The following is a 22836-nucleotide window of genomic DNA, read 5'->3' on the forward strand; positions in this document are numbered from 1 at the left end:
TTCTGATGCCTACACCCCTTGAAGTTTTAAAATATGTTCTCACATCACCACAAAAATTTCTTTTTATTTAACTTTATAGCATCTCTCCACACATTTCAGCTTATCTTTAGGCATAGCTTAAACAATTAAGGGATAATATTCATCTGATTATTAAAATAAAAGCATTTAGAACCTAAGTTAGAACTTTACAGCAGAAATAATACATAACAAAAAACAAACTACTTTTCTGGAGTTCACCTTTATTTACAAATAACATGACATCAAGAAAAGCAGTTTGTTTTTCATTATTTGTAAAGAACTCTGAACTGTTTTCACATTATTAAATGAAAAAATACGTAATTATACAGTGAGTTTGATATTAACAGATTTTTAGTAAAGAACTTTTTTAAATAAAATTCAGTTCTCAATGAAAAAAAGTGGAAAATATTTTAAAAAGTTCGATCAAAGAAATAAAAACATTTATCTTCCAGAAAAAGGTGTCTCAGAGAAGTCTTGCATATTAGAAATAGCATCTTGCAACCCCACAACTAGATGTAGTCCTAATCAAAAATCAAATGGAATACTGTATACAATAAGAATTGGAACTGGATTTGTTAGATCTTTAACTACTATCTAAATCAGGGGTGGCCAACAGTTTTTGCCCCCGGGCCGAATTGGAAAGAAAACTTTTTCCATGGGCCGAACCAGAGGCTGCCCTAGGAAGATTTTGAGATGGTGCGAGATCTCATTGTGGTTGTGAAGCTTCGGAAGTGGGCCTAGAATTTGTGCAAAAAAAGAAAATTTTTTCTAATTTTTGTATAGAAGGAAATAATAATAATAATTATTATAATGTTGTAAAAAGAAACCATCATACAAAAAATGAATGTTTTATTTCCATATAAGGACATATCTGTAGAAATTTCTAAGAAAAATCAAACTTCTCAGAATGAAACAATAAAATAAAATAACTTACTGGAATATAAATACTTAAAATAATCAAACACCTTAGTATTTCCAGCAACGAAGTATTTAATAAAATAAAAACGTTTTCGACTATATTTAATAGTCTTCTTCAGTTAAGCCACTTTAAAACAAAAATGAACGTAAAATAGAACGCAAGCAATACAACGGCTAACTGGGCAACATCCATTTACCTCATCCTTGTTATGGAAGTAGGGGAATTGCATTCCCCTACTTTCATAACAAGGATGAAGTAAATGGATAGTTGCCCAGATAGAGCAATGTTAAAGGTGCAATATCCAAAAATTTTCAAAGATAAAAATAATTCTGTTCAGAAAATTATATTTTCTTCATGAAAATATAAATTTAAATAATATTATTGACAGTTNTTCTTATCTAATAATTTCATTAATTTTTCTCAGTGAAATTATTAGAGAAGAAATTATGATCTTAGTATTTTCAAATTTTGATATATATTTTTGTTACAGGCTGTTTGGAGTAGGTTTCTTCCTGTTTATGATAAACTAATGGAAGAATTAAAAAATATTGGAGATGTGTATTACATACATTCATGTTTTGGTATTTTCCTTGAAAATGTTGACAGAGTTGGTAAAAAGAAATTAGGTGGAGGAACTATTTTAGATTTAGGTATTTATACTGTCAACGCTATTAGCATGGTATATGAAGGTTTAAAGCCTAAAAAAATAGCAGCAGTTGGTCATCTTAACTCTGATGGTAAGAATTCTTTTCAAAATTTAAATATTTTAAATTCAGTAATAATAATATTTATATACATTTTTTAATAAAAAATTTTATATATAAATAATTAAGGTAATTCAATACTTCATGCTATATAAATATGTTAAAAATTGCTTCAATAATCATATTTTTGTAGCATGATTTTAATGTTTTAAACAATATGTTATAAATGTATATAACTAACTGAAACATGAAAATTCAACAGATAAACATACCTTTTTATGGATTGTGAAATTGGATTAAGGGTATCTCATAGGCTTTCCATGTGCTTGTGAGACTCTCCATATCCCTTGCATTAATGCCATCTGTAAATTTATTTTGAAGATTTGTGTATTTCTAATAATTCTATTCCTTTTAACTCCTTTTAATTACTTGAATGATTGTCCACACATCAGAATTTTGAATAACTGTAATCCTTCTTAATATTATCATTAATCATTCAGTTATTATTATCAGTATAGCATACAGGTTAATTCCAAAGTGATTACAATAAGCAGATTATACTATATTTTTAATTTCTATATTTTTTGTTTTATGTTTTTTTTATTGTGATTATTATTTATTGTTATCTNCAATATCCAAAAATTTTCAAAGATAAAAATAATTTTCTGTTCAGAAATTTATATTTTCTTCATGAAAATATAAATTTAAATAATATTATTGACAGTTTTCTAGATATGAAATTTATAAAATTTTTTTGTATTAAAATATTTCCATAAACACAGGTGACCCAAAATTAGTAAATTAAAATATAATTATTCAATAATAATCTTAAAATGTCGTTAAAATGATTTGAAATACATTCAGATAATTGATTTTTGGGCCACTTTATATATTTCCAAGAAATGAAAAATAATTTTTTTATTGTTATTTTGAAATAGCTGTAATTTGCCTCATATGTATTAAACTATAGCACTACAATCTACAAAATTAATAAAATATTGGATAAATCGGGTCAGCAACCTTTCACCAGTGTAGTGCTGAGCCTAAGTTATGTTATTCTGGATGCCAATGTGATTCTACCAATTTTGTTATATGTATTATCAAATAGACATCCACAATGCTGTAAATAAATCGGGCTATATTTTGGAAATAATAATTATAAATTACAAATAAATTTGGCACTAGAGGGAGGCATTAGCACCATCTCGTATTAAAATTAATAATTATAATATTTAATTAATTAATTTAGAATAAACTGGAAGAAAAGAATCGGCCCGAAGCAGGACTGGAACCCACAACTCCCGCTTATCGTATGGACATGTTGACAGTTACGCTACCTGGACCTTCAGTCCGATGTCCTCTTCCAGTATATATATGCATAATTAGGCCTAATGTATAACCATCGATGGTTAATACGGTGCCAACTGGGGACACACTTGTGCCCTCGGTCAGAAACATCCACTCAAGGCACTCAGTCGCCCATTGCATATCCCTGGAAAGGCATAGACATANTTATACATATTAACGGGATATAAATATTAAGAATGTAGAGAGAAAATATTTAGCAGTTACAGAATAATTTAAAACTGATATATGTTTCAAAAGGACTTCACAAAAGTTAAACATCAAAAATATCTTACTTAAAATACAAAATAATTTATATAGTGCATTACACATCTTTAATATATAAAAAGTACTGGCTTTTCATCATATATTGTGAATATATTTCCTTAATAGGAAATCTGAAATTATGTTTTACATTTTCTGTTATATTGAGTCAACTCTTATAAGTATTTTTTATGTATCATATTAATCTTCTGTGAAACTTTTTAACTTTACAATTAATAAATAAGAGCTATCAATTAGGTTCTATTTATAAATTTAAAATTTGGATTGCATTTGTTTCTTAGGTAGAAAAATCTATGAAGTAATAATTTATATACGATATATATAAATAATTATTTATATATATCATATATAAATTATTACTTCATAAACACATTATATATTAAAGTAGATTTTTCTACCTAAGAAACAAATGCAATCCAAATTTTAAATTTATGAATAAAATCTAATTGAACGCTTACAAGCAATATGTGAACAAATTATAATTTATTCACATATTGCTTGAAAGTATATAACTTAATAAAAAATAAAAATGAGAATTATTATTGATTTGACTGTATGTAATGAATAAGTCATGAATTCTAAAATTAAAAAACAAAACAAATTGCCAGTAGTAGTCTTATAACATTTTTAAGATGTATAAATATGTTAAAAATTGCTTCAATAATCATATTTTTGTAGCATATTTTAATGTTTTAAACAATATGTTATAAATGTATATAACTAACTGAAACATGAAAATTCAACAGATAAACATACCTTTTTATGGATTGTGAAATTGGATTAAGGGTATCTCATAGGCTTTCCATGTGCTTGTGAGACTCTCCATATCCCTTGCATTAATGCCATCTGTAAATTTATTTTGAAGATTTGTGTATTTCTAATAATTCTATTCCTTTTAACTCCTTTTAATTACTTGAATGATTGTCCACACATCAGAATTTTGAATAACTGTAATCCTTCTTAATATTATCATTAATCATTCAGTTATTATTATCAGTATAGCATACAGGTTAATTCCAAAGTGATTACAATAAGCAGATTATACTATATTTTTAATTTCTATATTTTTTGTTTTATGTTTTTTTTATTGTGATTATTATTTATTGTTATCTTGGGAGAACTATTTCTGNAAAATTTTTAAAAATGGTCCCTTATTGAAAAAAAATTTAATTGATAAATAGTTTGTAAATGAATTTTTGAAGAAAGTGAAGAGTAAATTCTTATAAAATCTGCTTATTCAGAAATAATCAGGTTCTTTCTTGTTGACGAGAAAATTGTGGTGGTGGATGCAAAAAGAAAAATCTTGCTAACACACACAATATAAATCCTTCTCCTAATAAGACAGCACTTTTAACATCTGAAAAAAAATTATTAATAAAAGTAATTATTTTGAATAATAATAATACATAGATTTCAGTGATTTCTATTAATGAAAATGGTTCCTTTCTCAAATTTTATTAGTTCAAATGAAAATTTAATGATGCAGATATGGATTATTTGAAAAACATGTCATATCAAGCATTTAAACAGCCATCTATTTACATGCTTTGATATTTATTTTTATCCCATTATTTTATCAAAATATCAAAAAGTTCTAATATATGGACTAAATATATATGCAAAATAAACATAGCTATTGAATTAAATATTTGGTAATGCTAATTTTTTATATAAAGCTTTTTTTAATTTGTATTGTAAATGTTTTCAATATTATCAAATTTGTCAGCAATACTGAAAGTATATTCAGTTTTTATGAAGTGTATTTCAAAGAGTCGGCATCAGAATATTCTTCACTAAATAGCAAATACTGTAATTATTGAAGTTTCATGAAATAATTAACATTTAAGATCAAAATCCATGAAGTGTCTAGTATCAACATTTCATGGTGTCTCAAAATATAATTTAATGAAGGACACGATTTCAACACAGAGAAGAAAATATTATTATTATATAATAAAATTTTTCTTAGTAGTATATTAAAAAAATATGCTTAAATCATTTTTTGCTATTAACAAATAGCACAAGTCATATTTTAAAAAAATTATGTGATATCCAACAAATTTAAGGAGAGAAACTGCAAGGATGCTATAAAACTTTATGGAAGTGGCAGTCTTGTTATGATAAACCACAGAAGAATAGTAATAGTAAAAAAGTAATATATAGTACAAAATAACAAATAGTAAACATAAACATAAAAAGCATCACAGAATGTTCCAACATTCCAAACAAACTACCAGAGATTTTTGTTAATTTAGTTAATAGATCTGATGTTGGCCTATAAAGTAGGCTGTCCATTGATTAAAAATATTTGCTGGAAAAGTGAATAAGGTTGTTGTATGTGTTACAGTTTTTTTTCTTTTGCAAACTTTAAGCAGCTTAAAACAGTGAATATACAATTAAGTACAGCTGAATGTTAAAGACTTTTTGCTGTATTTCTTCTAAATTTGTCAAATATCTTCATTCTGAATAATTTCTTAATTAAAATACTTAAAATTAGTGTAAAAATAATCAAATAATATATTATAGATTAGAAGACTTACATAGAGCAGACACAATAGGTGATATTGGTGGATGACACGGAAGTGCACCTAAGTCACCAAGTATTTCAAAAATAAAGAACTGGAACCGAATTAAGATGAAATGTAACTGTAGAGTTATAAACTTGCTTCTGATAAAATAGCCAAATAATATAGATGATGTCATCCTTATAAAAATAACTAGTCCATATACACCAAGAAAAAATGATAGTGCATTTGTTGTAATTAAATAAGGACTGAGCTTGTTCAGTGGATACTAAGAGAAAGATAAATTATATATATCATTATATAAATCACAAGTGAATAATATGAATCTTGAAATAGTAAGAACAATTTCAGTTCAATTAAATTGTAATATTTTAAAAATTATTTTATTGATATTTTATTTCATTTTTAACTATAAGGAGTCTTCCATTAATTACATGTACAGTCTAAGGCAGGGGTGGCCAACAGTTTTTGCCCCCGGGCCGGATTGAAAAGAAAACTTTTTCCACAGGCCGAACCAGAGGTTGCCCTAGGAAGATTTTGAGGTGGTGCGAGATCTCATTGTGGTGTCACCCTGTAGAGACTGAATTGTAGACAGAGATTATAGATACATTTTTCACATTATCATGCTTTATCAACACTCTACACTGTACTTAAGAGATTTGTAATGGAGGGTTAACTCTGTATGGTGAGTTGGTGACCTATTTTTTTTTTTTTTTNTCTATTTCATTTAATATCTCAGAATGGGATAAAGATTAAGAAACAAAATTTGGCATGATAGTTTGTGTAAAAGGGGCATTGATGCCATTAAATTTTGGTGGGTAAAGATTGATAGGGTGGTGAGATAGAGGGTGGCCATGTGTCATATCTTTGAGTGGGGTTGGACTTAATGAAGATTTTACTCATTATTAGCATTTTCAGTTTTTTTTATAAACTCATCTCTACCTAAGTTTTTTGCCATTTTATAATAATTAATAATATGAGAGTTTATTACAAAAACTATAACAGCCTTGAAAGTTATGCAACTATTTGCTAGATTTTTCTGGATCAGAATTCACACTCACAATGCAGTTTATGCAGAAGAAGATAATTTTAAGAAATTTCTGTTGGAGTTTAATAAGGTAAATATATGCTTATAATTTTTATGGTTTCAAAAGGAATATTTTTACATGTTGTAAATCACATTGTAATTTAAAAGCATATATAAACATCTGAAAACCGGATATATTAGTAATAAGCCAAACAACCACTAATTCTGTAATACTAAATTTAATAAGAGATGGTACCTAACAGTGACAAATTATTTTAAAATAATTGTATAAAAGTAGTCCGATGTAATCCAACAGTTGTTTGGCTTATAATTTAAAAACAACTGAAGTGGCACATAAAGCTCAAAATACATCTAGAACATCAATAAACAAACTTGAATTACCATTTATCAATAAAAAAAATTTTTTTTTAAATGTGTTGCTTAATCTTCAACTTGACAACTTAACCTGGAATAAGTGCAACATAGTTTACAATTACAAAATAATTGTATTTATTTTAAATATAGTTAAATTTTTCAAAAGAATTTTTTCTTTGATAGTTTGTCAAGATAAATCAAGCTGTGCATTTAATCAAAATAACTCATTACGTTATACTTATTATAGATGTATAATTTTCAATTCATATCCATAAATTAATGTAACATATTATATAAACAAACAGTTTACCAATGACAAAATCTTATTGTTTTCATTGGATACATTGTCTTAAATAAAAAATTTTTTTCATTAAGAGTAACATCATAAATTGTTGCAAAATATTTCAATTCCATTTCAAGCATAGTATGATGTCAGTGCCATCCTAATATATTTAAGTGCCCTGGACTAACAATATCCGGTGCCCTTTTTTTCATAATTAAAAAAATTAATTTTTGTTTTTATAACAGAATACTGGTACAATTTCACCAGCAAATAATAACTAAATAAAAAATAAAAGACCCTTGTGAGGTGGCAGTAGCCAGCACCCACCAGGTGTGATACTCTAGAGCTGTAACCCTATTATCCCAATGGTTGCTATTATATTTGCATGGCATAATTTATTTATTTTTAAGAAATCTTTTCTCCATTCTCATCATTATCTTGGCCAGGTCTACAATGGTATAATTGGTAATGATTTTTATGGAAGATTATTCCTGTCAATTCATTCATGGAGATTTCTAAACTGTCTTCTAGAGCGGTATTTCTCAACCTTTTTCTCATCACAGACTGATCATTTTACATGGACCAATAATTATATGCAACTAAAAATTATTTTTAAATGTTTATCTAGTATTTATTTATGTTTATTTAGTATTTAAATGTCATCCATAATCAAATGTGTCAGTGTCAGTATGATCAAATATTTTTCTGCAGGCCAGTACTGATGTAATTAAGCAATGCATCAATATCAATAACAAACTCTAAATTTGCTTAATAATTAAAAGAAAATTATTATTTGTATTATGTATTAAAATTATGATGCTTTCTAACTATGAATGCATAAAATATCTGCCTCTGTGATACTGCCAAACATTTTTTAAGTGCAAATAAAAAAAGTAGCATTTATTTCATTTATAATTGTATTTGATTTGATTTTTCTTAATACTAAAAGAAATCATATGTACACACAATTACAGATTCAGATTCTTTTAATGAAACATACAAACAATTAGTATCTACTTGGCACTGTTTGCACACAGCCAAGTGAATCCAGAAACAAAGAAAGTGAATACAGTGAATAAATATAATTGAAATATTATATAGAAAAAATAAATAAAATTAAGATTAACAATTAAGATTGACAAATAAGAAATGATAAAACATTTACAAATTACAAGAATAATATGAAACAATACACACAAAACAAAAATGTTGTGACATTGTGGTAGCCCACCTAAAGATACACTATGTGATAGGGAGGTTCTGAGAAGCCTCAAGAAGTTTTTGTCTTTGAATTCTGTCGTTTCTTTTCTACATCTTTTATGTTCTTTCAAATCATTTCATGTTATTTCTTACATTCAAGTTGTCACTTTTTCATATCACTTTTTCCCTTTCTCTTTCCTTTTTCCTATACACAATTACTGTATTTAGGACAGTTTGACAGTGAACATGGATTTGTGCCATTGTGAATTATATGCACAAAATTTCAGTATTTCATTTTACTTTCCTGGTTGTTGTGTGTACATAAGGAGGAAACATATTGAAATTGTGTCAAATTTAACCCTCCCCCTCTGAGTTTTTTGCAAATCTCTATGAATTGAGACCCCTGAACCCAAAACAAAATTTCATGGATATGTGTTGGTATCTATTTCATTTAATATCTCAGAATGGGATAAAGATTAAGAAACAAAATTTGGCATGATAGTTTGTGTAAAAGGGGCATTGATGCCATTAAATTTTGGTGGGTAAAGATTGATAGGGTGGTGAGATAGAGGGTGGCCATGTGTCATATCTTTGAGTGGGGTTGGACTTAATGAAGATTTTACTCATTATTAGCATTTTCAGTTTTTTTTATAAACTCATCTCTACCTAAGTTTTTTGCCATNAACATTTCAGAATGATATAATTCTGCAGTCTGATTAATCTCAATACAAACATTATTTGTAAGTTAATTGTTATTTATCACTTAATGTGCTATGTGTTTTTTTTTTTTGAAAAAAAAGAGTGAGAGTATTAAAAAAATGCCAAAATCATGCAATTTGGTACTGTTAAATTGAGTGCTAGGTGTACTAATGATTTGACATTAGATTAGAGATCTGAATATCAAATATTAAGTAATCATTTAAATTATATATATCATAAATATATTAAAAATGGTTATGGCAGTAAATGCATCACTTTGCCATTCTAAAAAATTTGAAATGTTTATTTACATCCGTCACTACCTGTTTTCTGCAAAATCCTCACTACCTGTTCTTCTAAATTATAAAAAGTTTTAATTCACATAAATTTCATCTTTGTTATTCTGGATAACATTTTGAGAATCATTCATTTAAATGCAATTTTATCCTTACAAGCATGAAATTAAGTGATTAAAGTAAAATAACTGCATGAGAACCTCAGCGAATTTTGACCTATTGACCCAGAAGTTGCTTGAGTACCTCACTGATAATGACAAAGGTCTAAGTTTAAAATTTGAACTTTCTAGATCAAGTAGTTTTTCTCTAAGAATGTCTGCAGTGCTGGATGAAGAAAAAGAATAAAATATAGTTTTTTGATGATTTATGCACTTTTCAATGTATCTTTTTGTAGAAAAGCTTGAAAGTTTTGCACAGTACCTAAGAAAACAATTATCTTTCAAATAAGATGTTCAAAGTTATTTTGGTCATTTGGGAAGGACATGGCTACTAGTTGAAAGAAGGGGCTTTCTCCTGTTTCCACTCAAAGGTACAACCTGGATGTTGAAAAGATGGTGAAAGAAGAGGAAGAGAGAAGAAGGCAAGTGATGAAAAGGAGGGCAGGGTGATGATAGGATCATAGGGCGCCTGCATCGTTAGTTTATTAAATACAAAACAGAAAACATGTGTACAAATTATATACAAGATGCACATATCACAGGTGACAACTAACAATGACTAATACAGTTTGAACAAATATAAATAGAGAACATTATAATGTATTTACAATAAATATATAGATACACCCGACCGGTGAGGACCAAACCACTTGTTTGGTCAAATACAAAGAAATCACGATTACATCACTACAAAATAAGTGAAATAATGCACCGAACTTGAGTGACAAAATTACGACACTATCAGGAATGGTTATGTACAGTACATAAGGAGAATGAAAACATATTTGGGAGGAACAGAAATCAATCCCAAAATTGGCAACTCTGATTCCTGTATATATTATCAGTCAGTGACTTTTTATTGGGCATGGAATCACTGCTCTGATTCTCAATTTAAGCATTAAAAATATTTTGTGTAATGTTTAGAAATATGTTTGGCTAGATTTTGTAGATTTAGTTAAACAATTTTCCATTAATATTGCCAATTTTTCCAGAGTAGTATTCAGTTTTTCCAGGAATTGACATACAACATATTAAAACTAACAAAACATTTACATTAGAAACTCATTTTAAATCAGACAGCAAAACATCCAGAAATTCTGGAGAAGATTCAGTTAACTCAGATTTAGTGTAACTTTGGTTTATCACTCACAAAAGACTTTCTGATTAAAAATATATGCTATCCACCTCAAATTAGTGCACCTTCAAATATTCATGATGCAGATTAAAAAATATGATTATAATGCATGATTAAAAATTATACTTTGAAAGTAAAAAAGATGATTGTTTCTAATAGAAGCATTGAATATTTTTGATTGAACATAGAAAAGAAAAGGATTAGTTCCTAGTTTTATTTTGAATCTCAAAAATTTCATATTAAAATTATAATTTTAATGAAAATTTAAGTTCTTGATAACTTTTATTATAAATTTTCAGACAACAGGAATATAAATTTTAAAGATATACAGTATATCCATTTTTATATTAAAGATAAACAGATATGTTTAAAATATACAGCTTTGTTGAGTGAAAGATTAAATTAACAATATATATTCTCTGTATTATATTCTATAATTGCTGGGAAAGTAAATGAAATTGGAAGTTTTTATTATAGTTCTTTAAAACTAGTGGTTTGTCTTTATTTATCTTTAATAATTGAGCAGAAATGCTTGGTTATGTATTTAATTAAACATTTTCATTTTCATGTTTTTGTTCCTAAAAATTATGTTGTAATATTAGTACACCTAGCACTCAATTTAACAGTACCAAATTGCATGATTTTGGCATTTTTTTAATACTTTGACTCTTTTTTTTCAAAAAAAAGCATAGCACATTAAATAATATTGTAATAAATTGAGCATACTGTTGTTTTCTTATGATTGTAATAGAGTGTATTACTTGTCTAATAGAGATGAATAATTATTTTTTAGGAGTTGATGAAAATATGGCAGCTTCTCTTATATATGAAAATGGAAAGTTAGCGAATATCAGTTCTTCAGCAAAATGCAATTATTGTTGTGAGTTAGTTATATCAGGAACAAAAGGATGTATAAAGGTTTGTAAATTATTAAATAACATATAAAATTTAATAAGAAAACAATAAAGTTTTAGGTTTCAAAAGTCTGATTTGAACTTTGAAGGCATGCATTTATTTTGAAAATTTAGATGTCATCAAATATTTAATTGTATTTTATGAAATCAAAATACTCATTTAGCAATATTTGATGATTATTTTATAATATTGATGCTGACTAAATCTTTTGGATATATTTCTATAAGAAATTTGTAAAGCTTCTTGTTAGTATAAGATTAATGGTAAAGTAATATGTACTATGATCAACCTAAGCATTCTTCCAGCAGTGAAGAAGGTTTCTGATAAACTCAATATTGAGTTAATTTCCAGCATTAAAAATTCATATTTAATGGTAATGTGAATGAATTTAGTCTTTTTACTGTCCTAAAACAGGTTTATAATTTTTTTTGGTCAATCCCATTCAAAAATTAGATATAATTTGCTAACTTTTTTCTGCATTGATGCAAAATAACAGTAAATTACAAATAGAATGAAATAATAAATCATACAGGAATTAATATCATCTTTTATTAAACATAAATAAAAATTCAAAGCTCTGTATTCTATTTTATTAATATTAAAAAATATATCAGTTATTATTATTCTTTAAAATATAATAAAAATAAATTTGTCCATTAACTTCCAAATGATTCTACTAATTCACCAACTCTCCGATAAATCAATTGATTCCTTAAGGATCACTATTAACCAGGTTGGCAACTAGATGTCCAAACAGTTAAGGTGGCAGCCTACCACTTAACTGCTTCTGGATCTGACATCAAATCCAGATGGGTTGAAAGAACCCCAGAAATTTTTTGGAAGATGAACCATTCAGATATGTCTTGCCCCATCCCTCACTATTTGGTTGCCCCATAATGGGCTTGCTATAAGGGCCTTTTAGTACTCAGGTTGGAAGCTTTTGTTCTGAAATATTGTTTAATGATGAAAAATAATTTTAAATTTTAGAAAGATTTGATGTATTTATGAGCAAATGTGAAAGATTAATTCTAAATTTTTTAAAATGTTAAATATAATTAGCCTTTGTTTGTTAAATTTGTGCATAATATTTAATTTATTGTAGCACAAATCATATCACAGCTTGTAAACATGATAAATGCCAAGTTCTAATCTTTAACCACTATCAGTTTCTTACAAGAAATACATTTTGGGCTACTTTAAGCAGTCATTATCAGGTTAATATGAAGATTTTCAACATTCAAGAACATTGCATTTGGAGACAAATCATGTTTTACAAATTTTTAAGTTTGGCTGCATGTTTAAATTTTGTAAAGTATATGTCCCCATATGAAGATGTTCTAGAATAATGATATTTCTTGTATTAATCTAATGATGACAAATGGTTGGATGGCTGAGCCTGTTAAGGCATCAGTCTCCCATTCTAAGGACTCAGGATCAAATTTAGCAAACAAATCCAGGAATTTTTCACAAACAGAAAGTTTTAGATTTGTCAAGTCCTGTCTCTCACCATCTAGTTTCTCCATTGTGAGCCTAGCTTAAGCCATGATGAATATGAAAAAAAGACTCTCTTTGTGCCTATAGGATGGAAAAAGCAAAAAATGAAAAAATATCTCATAATGACTGTTTGAACCAGCTAAAAGTGTTAGTTTTTTCTAATTAAAAATTGATTGCTGGTAATTAAATATTAGAAGCATTGCATTTAATTTATTTTAAATAGGAATTTATTTACTTACTTAATTCTGTATGATTTAATTTATAAGTAGTTTAAATTTAAATGATATTTGAAAGATTGAACTACTGTTGGAATGCTGTTTACATTGTTGGAATGCTGTAATATTCTTATATCCAAACTTATGTACAAATAAAGTAGGCTTTTTTGAATTTTGAAAAATAACTGATGTGAAAATTTGTAAATCCTAATTTTTGATAAATATTTTAATTTTATAACAGGAAAACATATTATAATTTATGTGATAATAGAGAATTGTTTGTATAGCATCTAAATTAATTATAATATTTTTACAGATTCCACATCCAATGTGGTGCCCTACCAGTATAATTACACCAACAGGAAAGTATGATTTTCCATTACCAGATACTGTGACACCTTGTAATTTTACAAATAGTTCTGGGTTAAGGTATGAAGCAGAAGAAGTAAGAAGATGCTTAAAAGAAGGTAAATATAATAATATAAATAGAGAATATATAATTATTCACATCCATTAATAAAGTCTATATCATTAATGTTCCTTGTGTACTGTAAGTTACTGAAAAAAAGCCAAAATATATGCTTAAAAAGTCTACAGAAATTGATAATGAGAATGATGAATTAACAACTCTGCAGTGATTGATGGATGTACCTGTCAAGGGCAATCACGTAACACTGGAGAACGACATTGACATCCGCAAAAAAATTCATATAAAATACCTGGATCATTTCATGAAGTTGTAGAATTTTCACGAGTAGTTGGATTCTCCAACTTTGTTTTGGAATATCCTTCAATTCTCAAGAAAATTAAAATAAATATGAAATTTCAGAGGGCCATCTATCGACATAAATCGAATTTAAACCTCCCGCCATCATCTGATTGGTTAATGATATAATTATGATTTTACTTCACGAGAAAACAAAATAACAAAGCTTTAAAAATGCTATTGTAAGTTTTACCTGAAATGAAAAATAAACTTGAATGTTGTTTGATTGATTCATATCTCAAAATATTTTTAACAATCTATCTTTAAAACCAAATTTATTGCTATTAATTACAGATGAATTTACAAGATAATCCAACATTATTTTGCTTTTTTGATCTAGTTTGAAATACAGTAGAAAAATTTTTGAGGATAAAATACAGTAGACCCTCGATTTAATGTACAGTACTTCAGAGTTAATGGATAGAAAAATTTATAAATTAAAAATTTGCAGATAAACATGCTAAAAGATGAGTCAATGAGTCAATTACTCAATGTATCTGTACCTGTACATTATAATATTTTATTCATACTTATATATTATAACATTTTAATACATTCTGTATATTGTAAGCTTGTTTTTAATATACTTACATACATTTAATGGACTTTTGGCAATAGCCTGTTAAAATGAAGGTCTATTGTATTAAAATTGATTCAGGCAAGTTCATATTCTTCACATTTTATGAAGCATTTGGAGAAATAGCCAAGGTGGTAAATCTAACCTGTCATTGTAGAGACCTAAATTTGAGTTTGGATGAATATTTTTATAGACAGTTTGATTTGGATATTTCAGGCTTTGTCATTTGACACCTGGTCACACCCATTTTGAGCCCTGGCTAAACATATACTGTGAAAAGAATTAGGAACTAAGAAAATTTATATTAGAGACATTTTCTATGTTTGATATGGAATTATTTATATTTATAACAGTGAATCTGCTTTTATTTTAAAGATAAAGATAAATTATAGAATTATAATAGATTAGATTAAAAAAGTATAAATGTTTTTTTATAGAATTAATCAGGTCATCAGAAAACTCAAAATTAGTACTGTATTTGATAATTATGATCTTTTAGTATTAATAGACTGAATGATGATTATTCAGATTTTCACTTATAATCTATTACTTTTGCAGAATCAAACAGAATTACATAACAATTAAAAATGAAGATTTTGATTTAAATAAATTTAAAAATATTAGAAACTGTCAAGTATAAAGATAAAAATATCAAACTTGTATATCATTGTTTATTAGCAATTGATGTAGAAAAAAAATTTATTTTTATGTATTTTCTATTTCTATATACAGTACAGCTAGTGTTTTAGAATTTAGATTGTTAAACTGAAAATAAAAAAACAAGTATCAAACGAAAGTACTGTAATAATAAATAGTAGTATAGTAAAACCTGTGTAAACTGGACTTGCACAGCACCAAATATTTTTTCCAGTTTGGTAGATTTCTGTTTTGAACAGATATTTTTAACACTGAAAATCATTGCGTTCAAAAGAATTTTTCCGTTTAGGCAGGTTTTTGTTTTATTAATGTTCTATTTTAAACAAGTTTTACTATATATGATAGCAAGAAGAACAATTAAGAATTGTCAAATAATCTGTAATTTGTCTTTATTTGATCTTAGTACAGCAGGTCTTTTGTAAAATTAAAGAAAAACAACTGTTTATCAATTATTCTGTGTTTTAATTTTCAATGCTCTTGGTTCTTTTTAAATTCATAAATATCATATAGTGGTTGATATTATTATTGTATGTCTGTACTACAATCAATGTAGACCTACATTTTTGGTACTCTGAAGTTTGGATTGTTATGGAGTTTCTTTACTATGAGCAATAATCAGGCAACATCTAGCAAACAAGACCTTTTGAGGCCCAAATCACTGAGAATAGGATGGTGAGGTAGAGTGAACTGAAGCACTAGTTTCTGACTAATAAAACCAGCAGAAATATACATAAAAATATCATTTACACTCAGATGTAGCCAGAAATTTCTGAGCATGGAAGATGGTTTGCATAGATTCAGCACAGGTGGTTAGGCCACTCAATAGCCATGAGTATTAACAATACATTATTGCAAAAGTAGATGTCATGTTGGTATGGCAGTTCGTTGTGTATTATATGCAAATTAGTGGTAATTACATATTGACAATGCTCAATAAAAATAGGCTGAATAAGAACAAGTATTAAATTTTATTCTGCTTTACTTTGTGCCTGTTTATATAGCCTAATATTTAAATCTTTTTTTCTGTTTCATCCAGTGATCAACTATTTGTAACATTTTTACATTGTTTATTTTTAAACTTGAGTGGGGATAGTAATGGTGGACAACAGAGAGTGGGGAATAGATGTGAAAAATGCCAACGCTTATGGATAAAACCCTCCACACTATGAACCAAGCTTATAAGCACATTTTGACCTAGGCATTTTTGATACTAAACACTAGCAAAGATATAATCAAAAACTTCCCGAAAATGAAGAAAAAGAAAATTCAGAGGAATGAAAATCCCACTACCCAACATAAATGCACAGAAAAAAATATTAGTTCATTCTCTACTAGAGGTAGGTGGTTATCAAAGTGNCCTCTGAGTTTTTTGCAAATCTCTATGAATTGAGACCCCTGAACCCAACACAAAATTTCATGGATATGTGTTGGTATCTATTTCATTTAATATCTCAGAATGGGATAAAGATTAAGAAACAAAATTTGGCATGATAGTTTGTGTAAAAGGGGCATTGATGCCATTAAATTTTGGTGGGTAAAGATTGATAGGGTGGTGAGATAGAGGGTGGCCATGTGTCATATCTTTGAGTGGGGTTGGACTTAATGAAGATTTTACTCATTATTAGCATTTTCAGTTTTTTTTATAAACTCATCTCTACCTAAGTTTTTTGCCATTTTATAATAATTAATAATATGAGAGTTTATTACAAAAACTATAACAGCCTTGAAAGTTATGCAACTATTTGCTAGATTTTTCTGGATCAGAATTCACACTCACAATGCAGTTTATGCAGAAGAAGATAATTTTAAGAAATTTCTGTTGGAGTTTAATAAGGTAAATATATGCTTATAATTTTTATGGTTTCAAAAGGAATATTTTTACATGTTGTAAATCACATTGTAATTTAAAAGCATATATAAACATCTGAAAACCGGATATATTAGTAATAAGCCAAACAACCACTAATTCTGTAATACTAAATTTAATAAGAGATGGTACCTAACAGTGACAAATTATTTTAAAATAATTGTATAAAAGTAGTCCGATGTAATCCAACAGTTGTTTGGCTTATAATTTAAAAACAACTGAAGTGGCACATAAAGCTCAAAATACATCTAGAACATCAATAAACAAACTTGAATTACCATTTATCAATAAAAAAAATTTTTTTTTAAATGTGTTGCTTAATCTTCAACTTGACAACTTAACCTGGAATAAGTGCAACATAGTTTACAATTACAAAATAATTGTATTTATTTTAAATATAGTTAAATTTTTCAAAAGAATTTTTTCTTTGATAGTTTGTCAAGATAAATCAAGCTGTGCATTTAATCAAAATAACTCATTACGTTATACTTATTATAGATGTATAATTTTCAATTCATATCCATAAATTAATGTAACATATTATATAAACAAACAGTTTACCAATGACAAAATCTTATTGTTTTCATTGGATACATTGTCTTAAATAAAAAATTTTTTTCATTAAGAGTAACATCATAAATTGTTGCAAAATATTTCAATTCCATTTCAAGCATAGTCTGATGTCAGTGCCATCCTAATATATTTAAGTGCCCTGGACTAACAATATCCGGTGCCCTTTTTTTCATAATTAAAAAAATTAATTTTTGTTTTTATAACAGAATACTGGTACAATTTCACCAGCAAATAATAACTAAATAAAAAATAAAAGACCCTTGTGAGGTGGCAGTAGCCAGCACCCACCAGGTGTGATACTCTAGAGCTGTAACCCTATTATCCCAATGGTTGCTATTATATTTGCATGGCATAATTTATTTATTTTTAAGAAATCTTTTCTCCATTCTCATCATTATCTTGGCCAGGTCTACAATGGTATAATTGGTAATGATTTTTATGGAAGATTATTCCTGTCAATTCATTCATGGAGATTTCTAAACTGTCTTCTAGAGCGGTATTTCTCAACCTTTTTCTCATCACAGACTGATCATTTTACATGGACCAATAATTATATGCAACTAAAAATTATTTTTAAATGTTTATCTAGTATTTATTTATGTTTATTTAGTATTTAAATGTCATCCATAATCAAATGTGTCAGTGTCAGTATGATCAAATATTTTTCTGCAGGCCAGTACTATTAACTATTCTAGAGAGCATTTTTCAAACTTGCGAACAGGGAGAACTTTGGGTGTTTTCTTTAACTGAATATAAAATTGAAGGAAAAGTTATGGACATACAGTGTATACATAATAATATGTGTATCCATAACTTTTTCCTTCAATTTTGTTAAACACATGAGATATATGTATTTATATTCATCTCATCCTTGAAGAGGTAAATTTAAGACTTTTAAATGTTGAAATAAATCTGATAAATAACAGTTTGAAAGTATCAATTAATATCCTTTTAACAATTAACAAGAGTTAAATTTTTTCTGACAAGAAAGTGAGTTGATTTTTCTCAATATTTTCATGATCTTGTTAATAGTTTTCCTCTAGGCAACCAGAGGAAATAGTTTTCCTCTGGTTGCCTAGAGGAAAACTATTATGTGATTTTCTAGAAATTAAAAAAAATTTATTTTTATGTATTTTCTATTTCTATATACAGTACAGCTAGTGTTTTAGAATTTAGATTGTTAAACTGAAAATAAAAAAACAAGTATCAAACGAAAGTACTGTAATAATAAATAGTAGTATAGTAAAACCTGTGTAAACTGGACTTGCACAGCACCAAATATTTTTTCCAGTTTGGTAGATTTCTGTTTTGAACAGATATTTTTAACACTGAAAATCATTGCGTTCAAAAGAATTTTTCCGTTTAGGCAGGTTTTTGTTTTATTAATGTTCTATTTTAAACAAGTTTTACTATATATGATAGCAAGAAGAACAATTAAGAATTGTCAAATAATCTGTAATTTGTCTTTATTTGATCTTAGTACAGCAGGTCTTTTGTAAAATTAAAGAAAAACAACTGTTTATCAATTATTCTGTGTTTTAATTTTCAATGCTCTTGGTTCTTTTTAAATTCATAAATATCATATAGTGGTTGATATTATTATTGTATGTCTGTACTACAATCAATGTAGACCTACATTTTTGGTACTCTGAAGTTTGGATTGTTATGGAGCTTCTTTACAATGAGCAATAATCAGGCAACATCTAGCAAACAAGACCTTTTGAGGCCCAAATCACTGAGAATAGGATGGTGAGGTAGAGTGAACTGAAGCACTAGTTTCTGACTAATAAAACCAGCAGAAATATACATAAAAATATCATTTACACTCAGATGTAGCCAGAAATTTCTGAGCATGGATGATGGTTTGCATAGATTCAGCACAGGTGGTTAGGCCACTCAATAGCCATGAGTATTAACAATACATTATTGCAAAAGTAGATGTCATGTTGGTATGGCAGTTCGTTGTGTATTATATGCAAATTAGTGGTAATTACATATTGACAATGCTCAATAAAAATAGGCTGAATAAGAACAAGTATTAAATTTTATTCTGCTTTACTTTGTGCCTGTTTATATAGCCTAATATTTAAATCTTTTTTTCTGTTTCATCCAGTGATCAACTATTTGTAACATTTTTACATTGTTTATTTTTAAACTTGAGTGGGGATAGTAATGGTGGACAACAGAGAGTGGGGAATAGATGTGAAAAATGCCAACGCTTATGGATAAAACCCTCCACACTATGAACCAAGCTTATAAGCACATTTTGACCTAGGCATTTTTGATACTAAACACTAGCAAAGATATAATCAAAAACTTCCCGAAAATGAAGAAAAAGAAAATTCAGAGGAATGAAAATCCCACTACCCAACATAAATGCACAGAAAAAAATATTAGTTCATTCTCTACTAGAGGTAGGTGGTTATCAAAGTGGGCTCATTAGGATAAAGACGTGAAAATCTGATTTTTGATGTTGAAATGCACAAGTGAGATGAGTGTAGCCTGAATTGAGAACTCAGATGTCTTTTTATGTTTCCAATTGACTCTAGCTCAAGCTACAGAATATTAAGCCATGCACCAATGAAGGATTCAAAGACCTAGCATTAAAATGTAGGCTAAGAATAGATTCTGGCAAACTCAGTAAGCCCATACATCTGGATGTTCAGATACTGCAAGCCCCCAGATAAAACTTTGAAATTTGACCAATTATGGGGCCATTTTGAGGCCATATGAAATGGTGTTCAAGCATATGCTAAGGTCAGTATTAAGTACTTCAATCCATTGACTTATGATTCTATCACTAAAGGAGCTAACAAACAAAAAAATTATTGGTTTTTTAAAAAATTTAATTATTAAAAACAGTTGCTTGTAAATAACGAGGACGGATTGCGACAGTTTCATAGCAAATCTGCCATTGGCTACAGTAGGTGCTGTATCACTTCTCAAACATCTGCAAGATGCCATGTTAAAAACATGCCAACTCAGTTTTAGTTATTATTCAATGTTTATAATAAAATAAAATAGGAATTTAGTAAAATAAATATAATTATCTAATTTCTTTTGCTAGTTTTTTATTTTTAATTACATCAATATATTCAGAAAATCCTAATGTTATATTAAAAAAAAATTATCTTTGTTAACTATGTCATTTAGGTTGTAATAAGCCCTTTTTCCATGGTTCAATCAAGTCTACAATGGGACGGCTGTGTGGTGAAGAATGGTACCTGATTTATCCATGATAGACTATGAAAAAGTTGTCTGACCAAAATTTGAACCTGACTGCCCTAGATTGGCAGGTTTGGGTGTCAACAAGGGTAACAGAGATGAAAATTTAGAAATGTGGTCATAATAATTTGTTCTTTTAAACAACTATATTTCCATTATTATTAAATTAAAATTTTATATCAAATGGTGATAATCTTAACAATGTAATTACAAATAAACAAAGTTTATATGCTGCATGTAAAAGCTTTATTACTTGTACAGTACATCACTATTATACACTATAATATATATAAGTAAATGTATATTATATACAATAAATATAATATAGAAAACAAAACGAGATATTTTGTACAGGACATATGTAAACAAAATTTCTTATGCAGCATAAATTACATATTTCTACAACATTATGAAAAACTTAAAATATCTAATAAAGAGATATTATTCACTTTTGCTTAAAATCATTCTAAACATAACCAAAAGTATAATAAAGTGTAAAGAAATTTTCATTCTTTGAATTATTAATTTTAAAAAATTATGTTTACCAACAATTTATATTCTTTTTAATATGCAAAAGCAAGCACTTATATAAATATACTTTCTCACTAAATATTAGCAATAACTAACTACACTAAATCTAGCAACATGTAGCTAGATTCTGTTATCTGACAATGTTTCTAATAAGATAGTTTAGTGATATTCTTTAATAATTCATTTCAAAACAATAAAGTTGTGAAACAAAATATATAATTTGAATGTAAAGTGAAAAGCTTCTTAAAAGAAACTACTTGTCAAGTGATATTGACGTATTAAAACAGTATACTTAGTATTTCAGCATGTATATAAGATTTAGAGATTAAATCTATACATGGGCATAGCCAGGAAGGGGGCATGGGTGGGCACGGCCTCCCCAGTTAACCTGGTGCCCTCCCCAGAAAAATCACAGCCAAAAAAGTGTTGAGCCAATTTGCAAAAAGAAATAAAAAGTTGAAGCTAATTTAATTGGGTGTAGTGTACTGCAGCCCACAATTAATCTCTGAATATTGGACTGAACTTTGAATGGATCTGCAATAATTCTCTACAACCTGACGATGTGAATTTATAGGAAAGTTGAAAAATTCTGATCCTAAAGAAAAAAAAAAAGAGTCAACGGCTTTCTGTACCCAATGTGAAAAGTGTATCTGTAATCTCTATGTACAGTTTAGTCTCTATGGAGTGACACCACAATAAGATCTCGCATCACCTGAAAATCTTGCTAGGGCCGCCTCTGATTCGGGCAGTGAAGAAAGTTTTCTTTCCAATTCGGCCCGGAGGAAAAAACTGTTGGCCACCCCTGGTCTATATCTAGATTAAAGACGGTGAACTATATTAAAGAATGGTAAAAAAAATAATTGATTGGTTAATTTTTGTTTAAGGCATTGCTAGAGTTTGATATTAATGTTACGAGAACGTATGATTAAAGGAAGTTTCATATTTTGTGTGTGTTAAGTTATTGTCAATTCTTATGGAAATTTCATTTTAATGAACAATAATTTGAAATAATTAAATTTTGTGTCAGGTTGGCCTCTACTAGGCCCCC

At 27.8% G+C, this 22836-nt stretch overlaps 2 protein-coding genes across 2 annotated transcripts in view; one reads left to right on the forward strand and one right to left on the reverse strand.

The window, feature by feature from the left end:
- Nucleotides 1-1355: 1355 nt before the first annotated feature.
- LOC111640181 (trans-1,2-dihydrobenzene-1,2-diol dehydrogenase-like) lies at nucleotides 1356-14522 on the forward strand. The gene is made up of 3 exons (XM_023386179.1): nucleotides 1356-1674; nucleotides 11762-11886; nucleotides 13909-14522. Exons 1-3 carry the CDS (start codon nucleotides 1467-1469, stop codon nucleotides 14107-14109), a joined length of 534 nt encoding a protein of 177 aa, XP_023241947.1. The 5' UTR covers nucleotides 1356-1466; the 3' UTR covers nucleotides 14110-14522.
- Nucleotides 4398-22836, reverse strand: part of LOC111640179 (organic solute transporter subunit alpha-like) — a 50645-nt gene continuing 32206 nt past the window's right edge. Inside the window, exons 7-8 of the mRNA XM_023386178.1 lie at nucleotides 5811-6063; nucleotides 4398-4627 (exon numbers count right to left, since the gene is read on the reverse strand). Of these exons, the coding sequence (XP_023241946.1) occupies nucleotides 4518-4627; nucleotides 5811-6063 (363 nt within the window). The 3' untranslated portion in view covers nucleotides 4398-4517. The remainder of the gene's footprint in view (nucleotides 4628-5810; nucleotides 6064-22836) is intronic.

The sequence above is a fragment of the Centruroides sculpturatus genome, unplaced genomic scaffold, assembly GCF_000671375.1.
Source record: "Centruroides sculpturatus isolate CEXI.00-Female unplaced genomic scaffold, Cexi_2.0 scaffold1439, whole genome shotgun sequence".
Taxonomy (NCBI): Eukaryota; Metazoa; Arthropoda; class Arachnida; order Scorpiones; family Buthidae; genus Centruroides; species Centruroides sculpturatus.

Coding starts and splice junctions, on each gene's coding strand:
- LOC111640181 (XM_023386179.1), top strand. CDS start 1,467: ATGGAAGAATTAAAAAATATTGGAGATGTGTATTACATACATTCATGT. Junction 1,675..11,761: donor TGGTCATCTTAACTCTGATG/GTAAGAATTCTT, acceptor ATTATTTTTTAG/GAGTTGATGAAAATATGGCA. Junction 11,887..13,908: donor GAACAAAAGGATGTATAAAG/GTTTGTAAATTA, acceptor ATATTTTTACAG/ATTCCACATCCAATGTGGTG.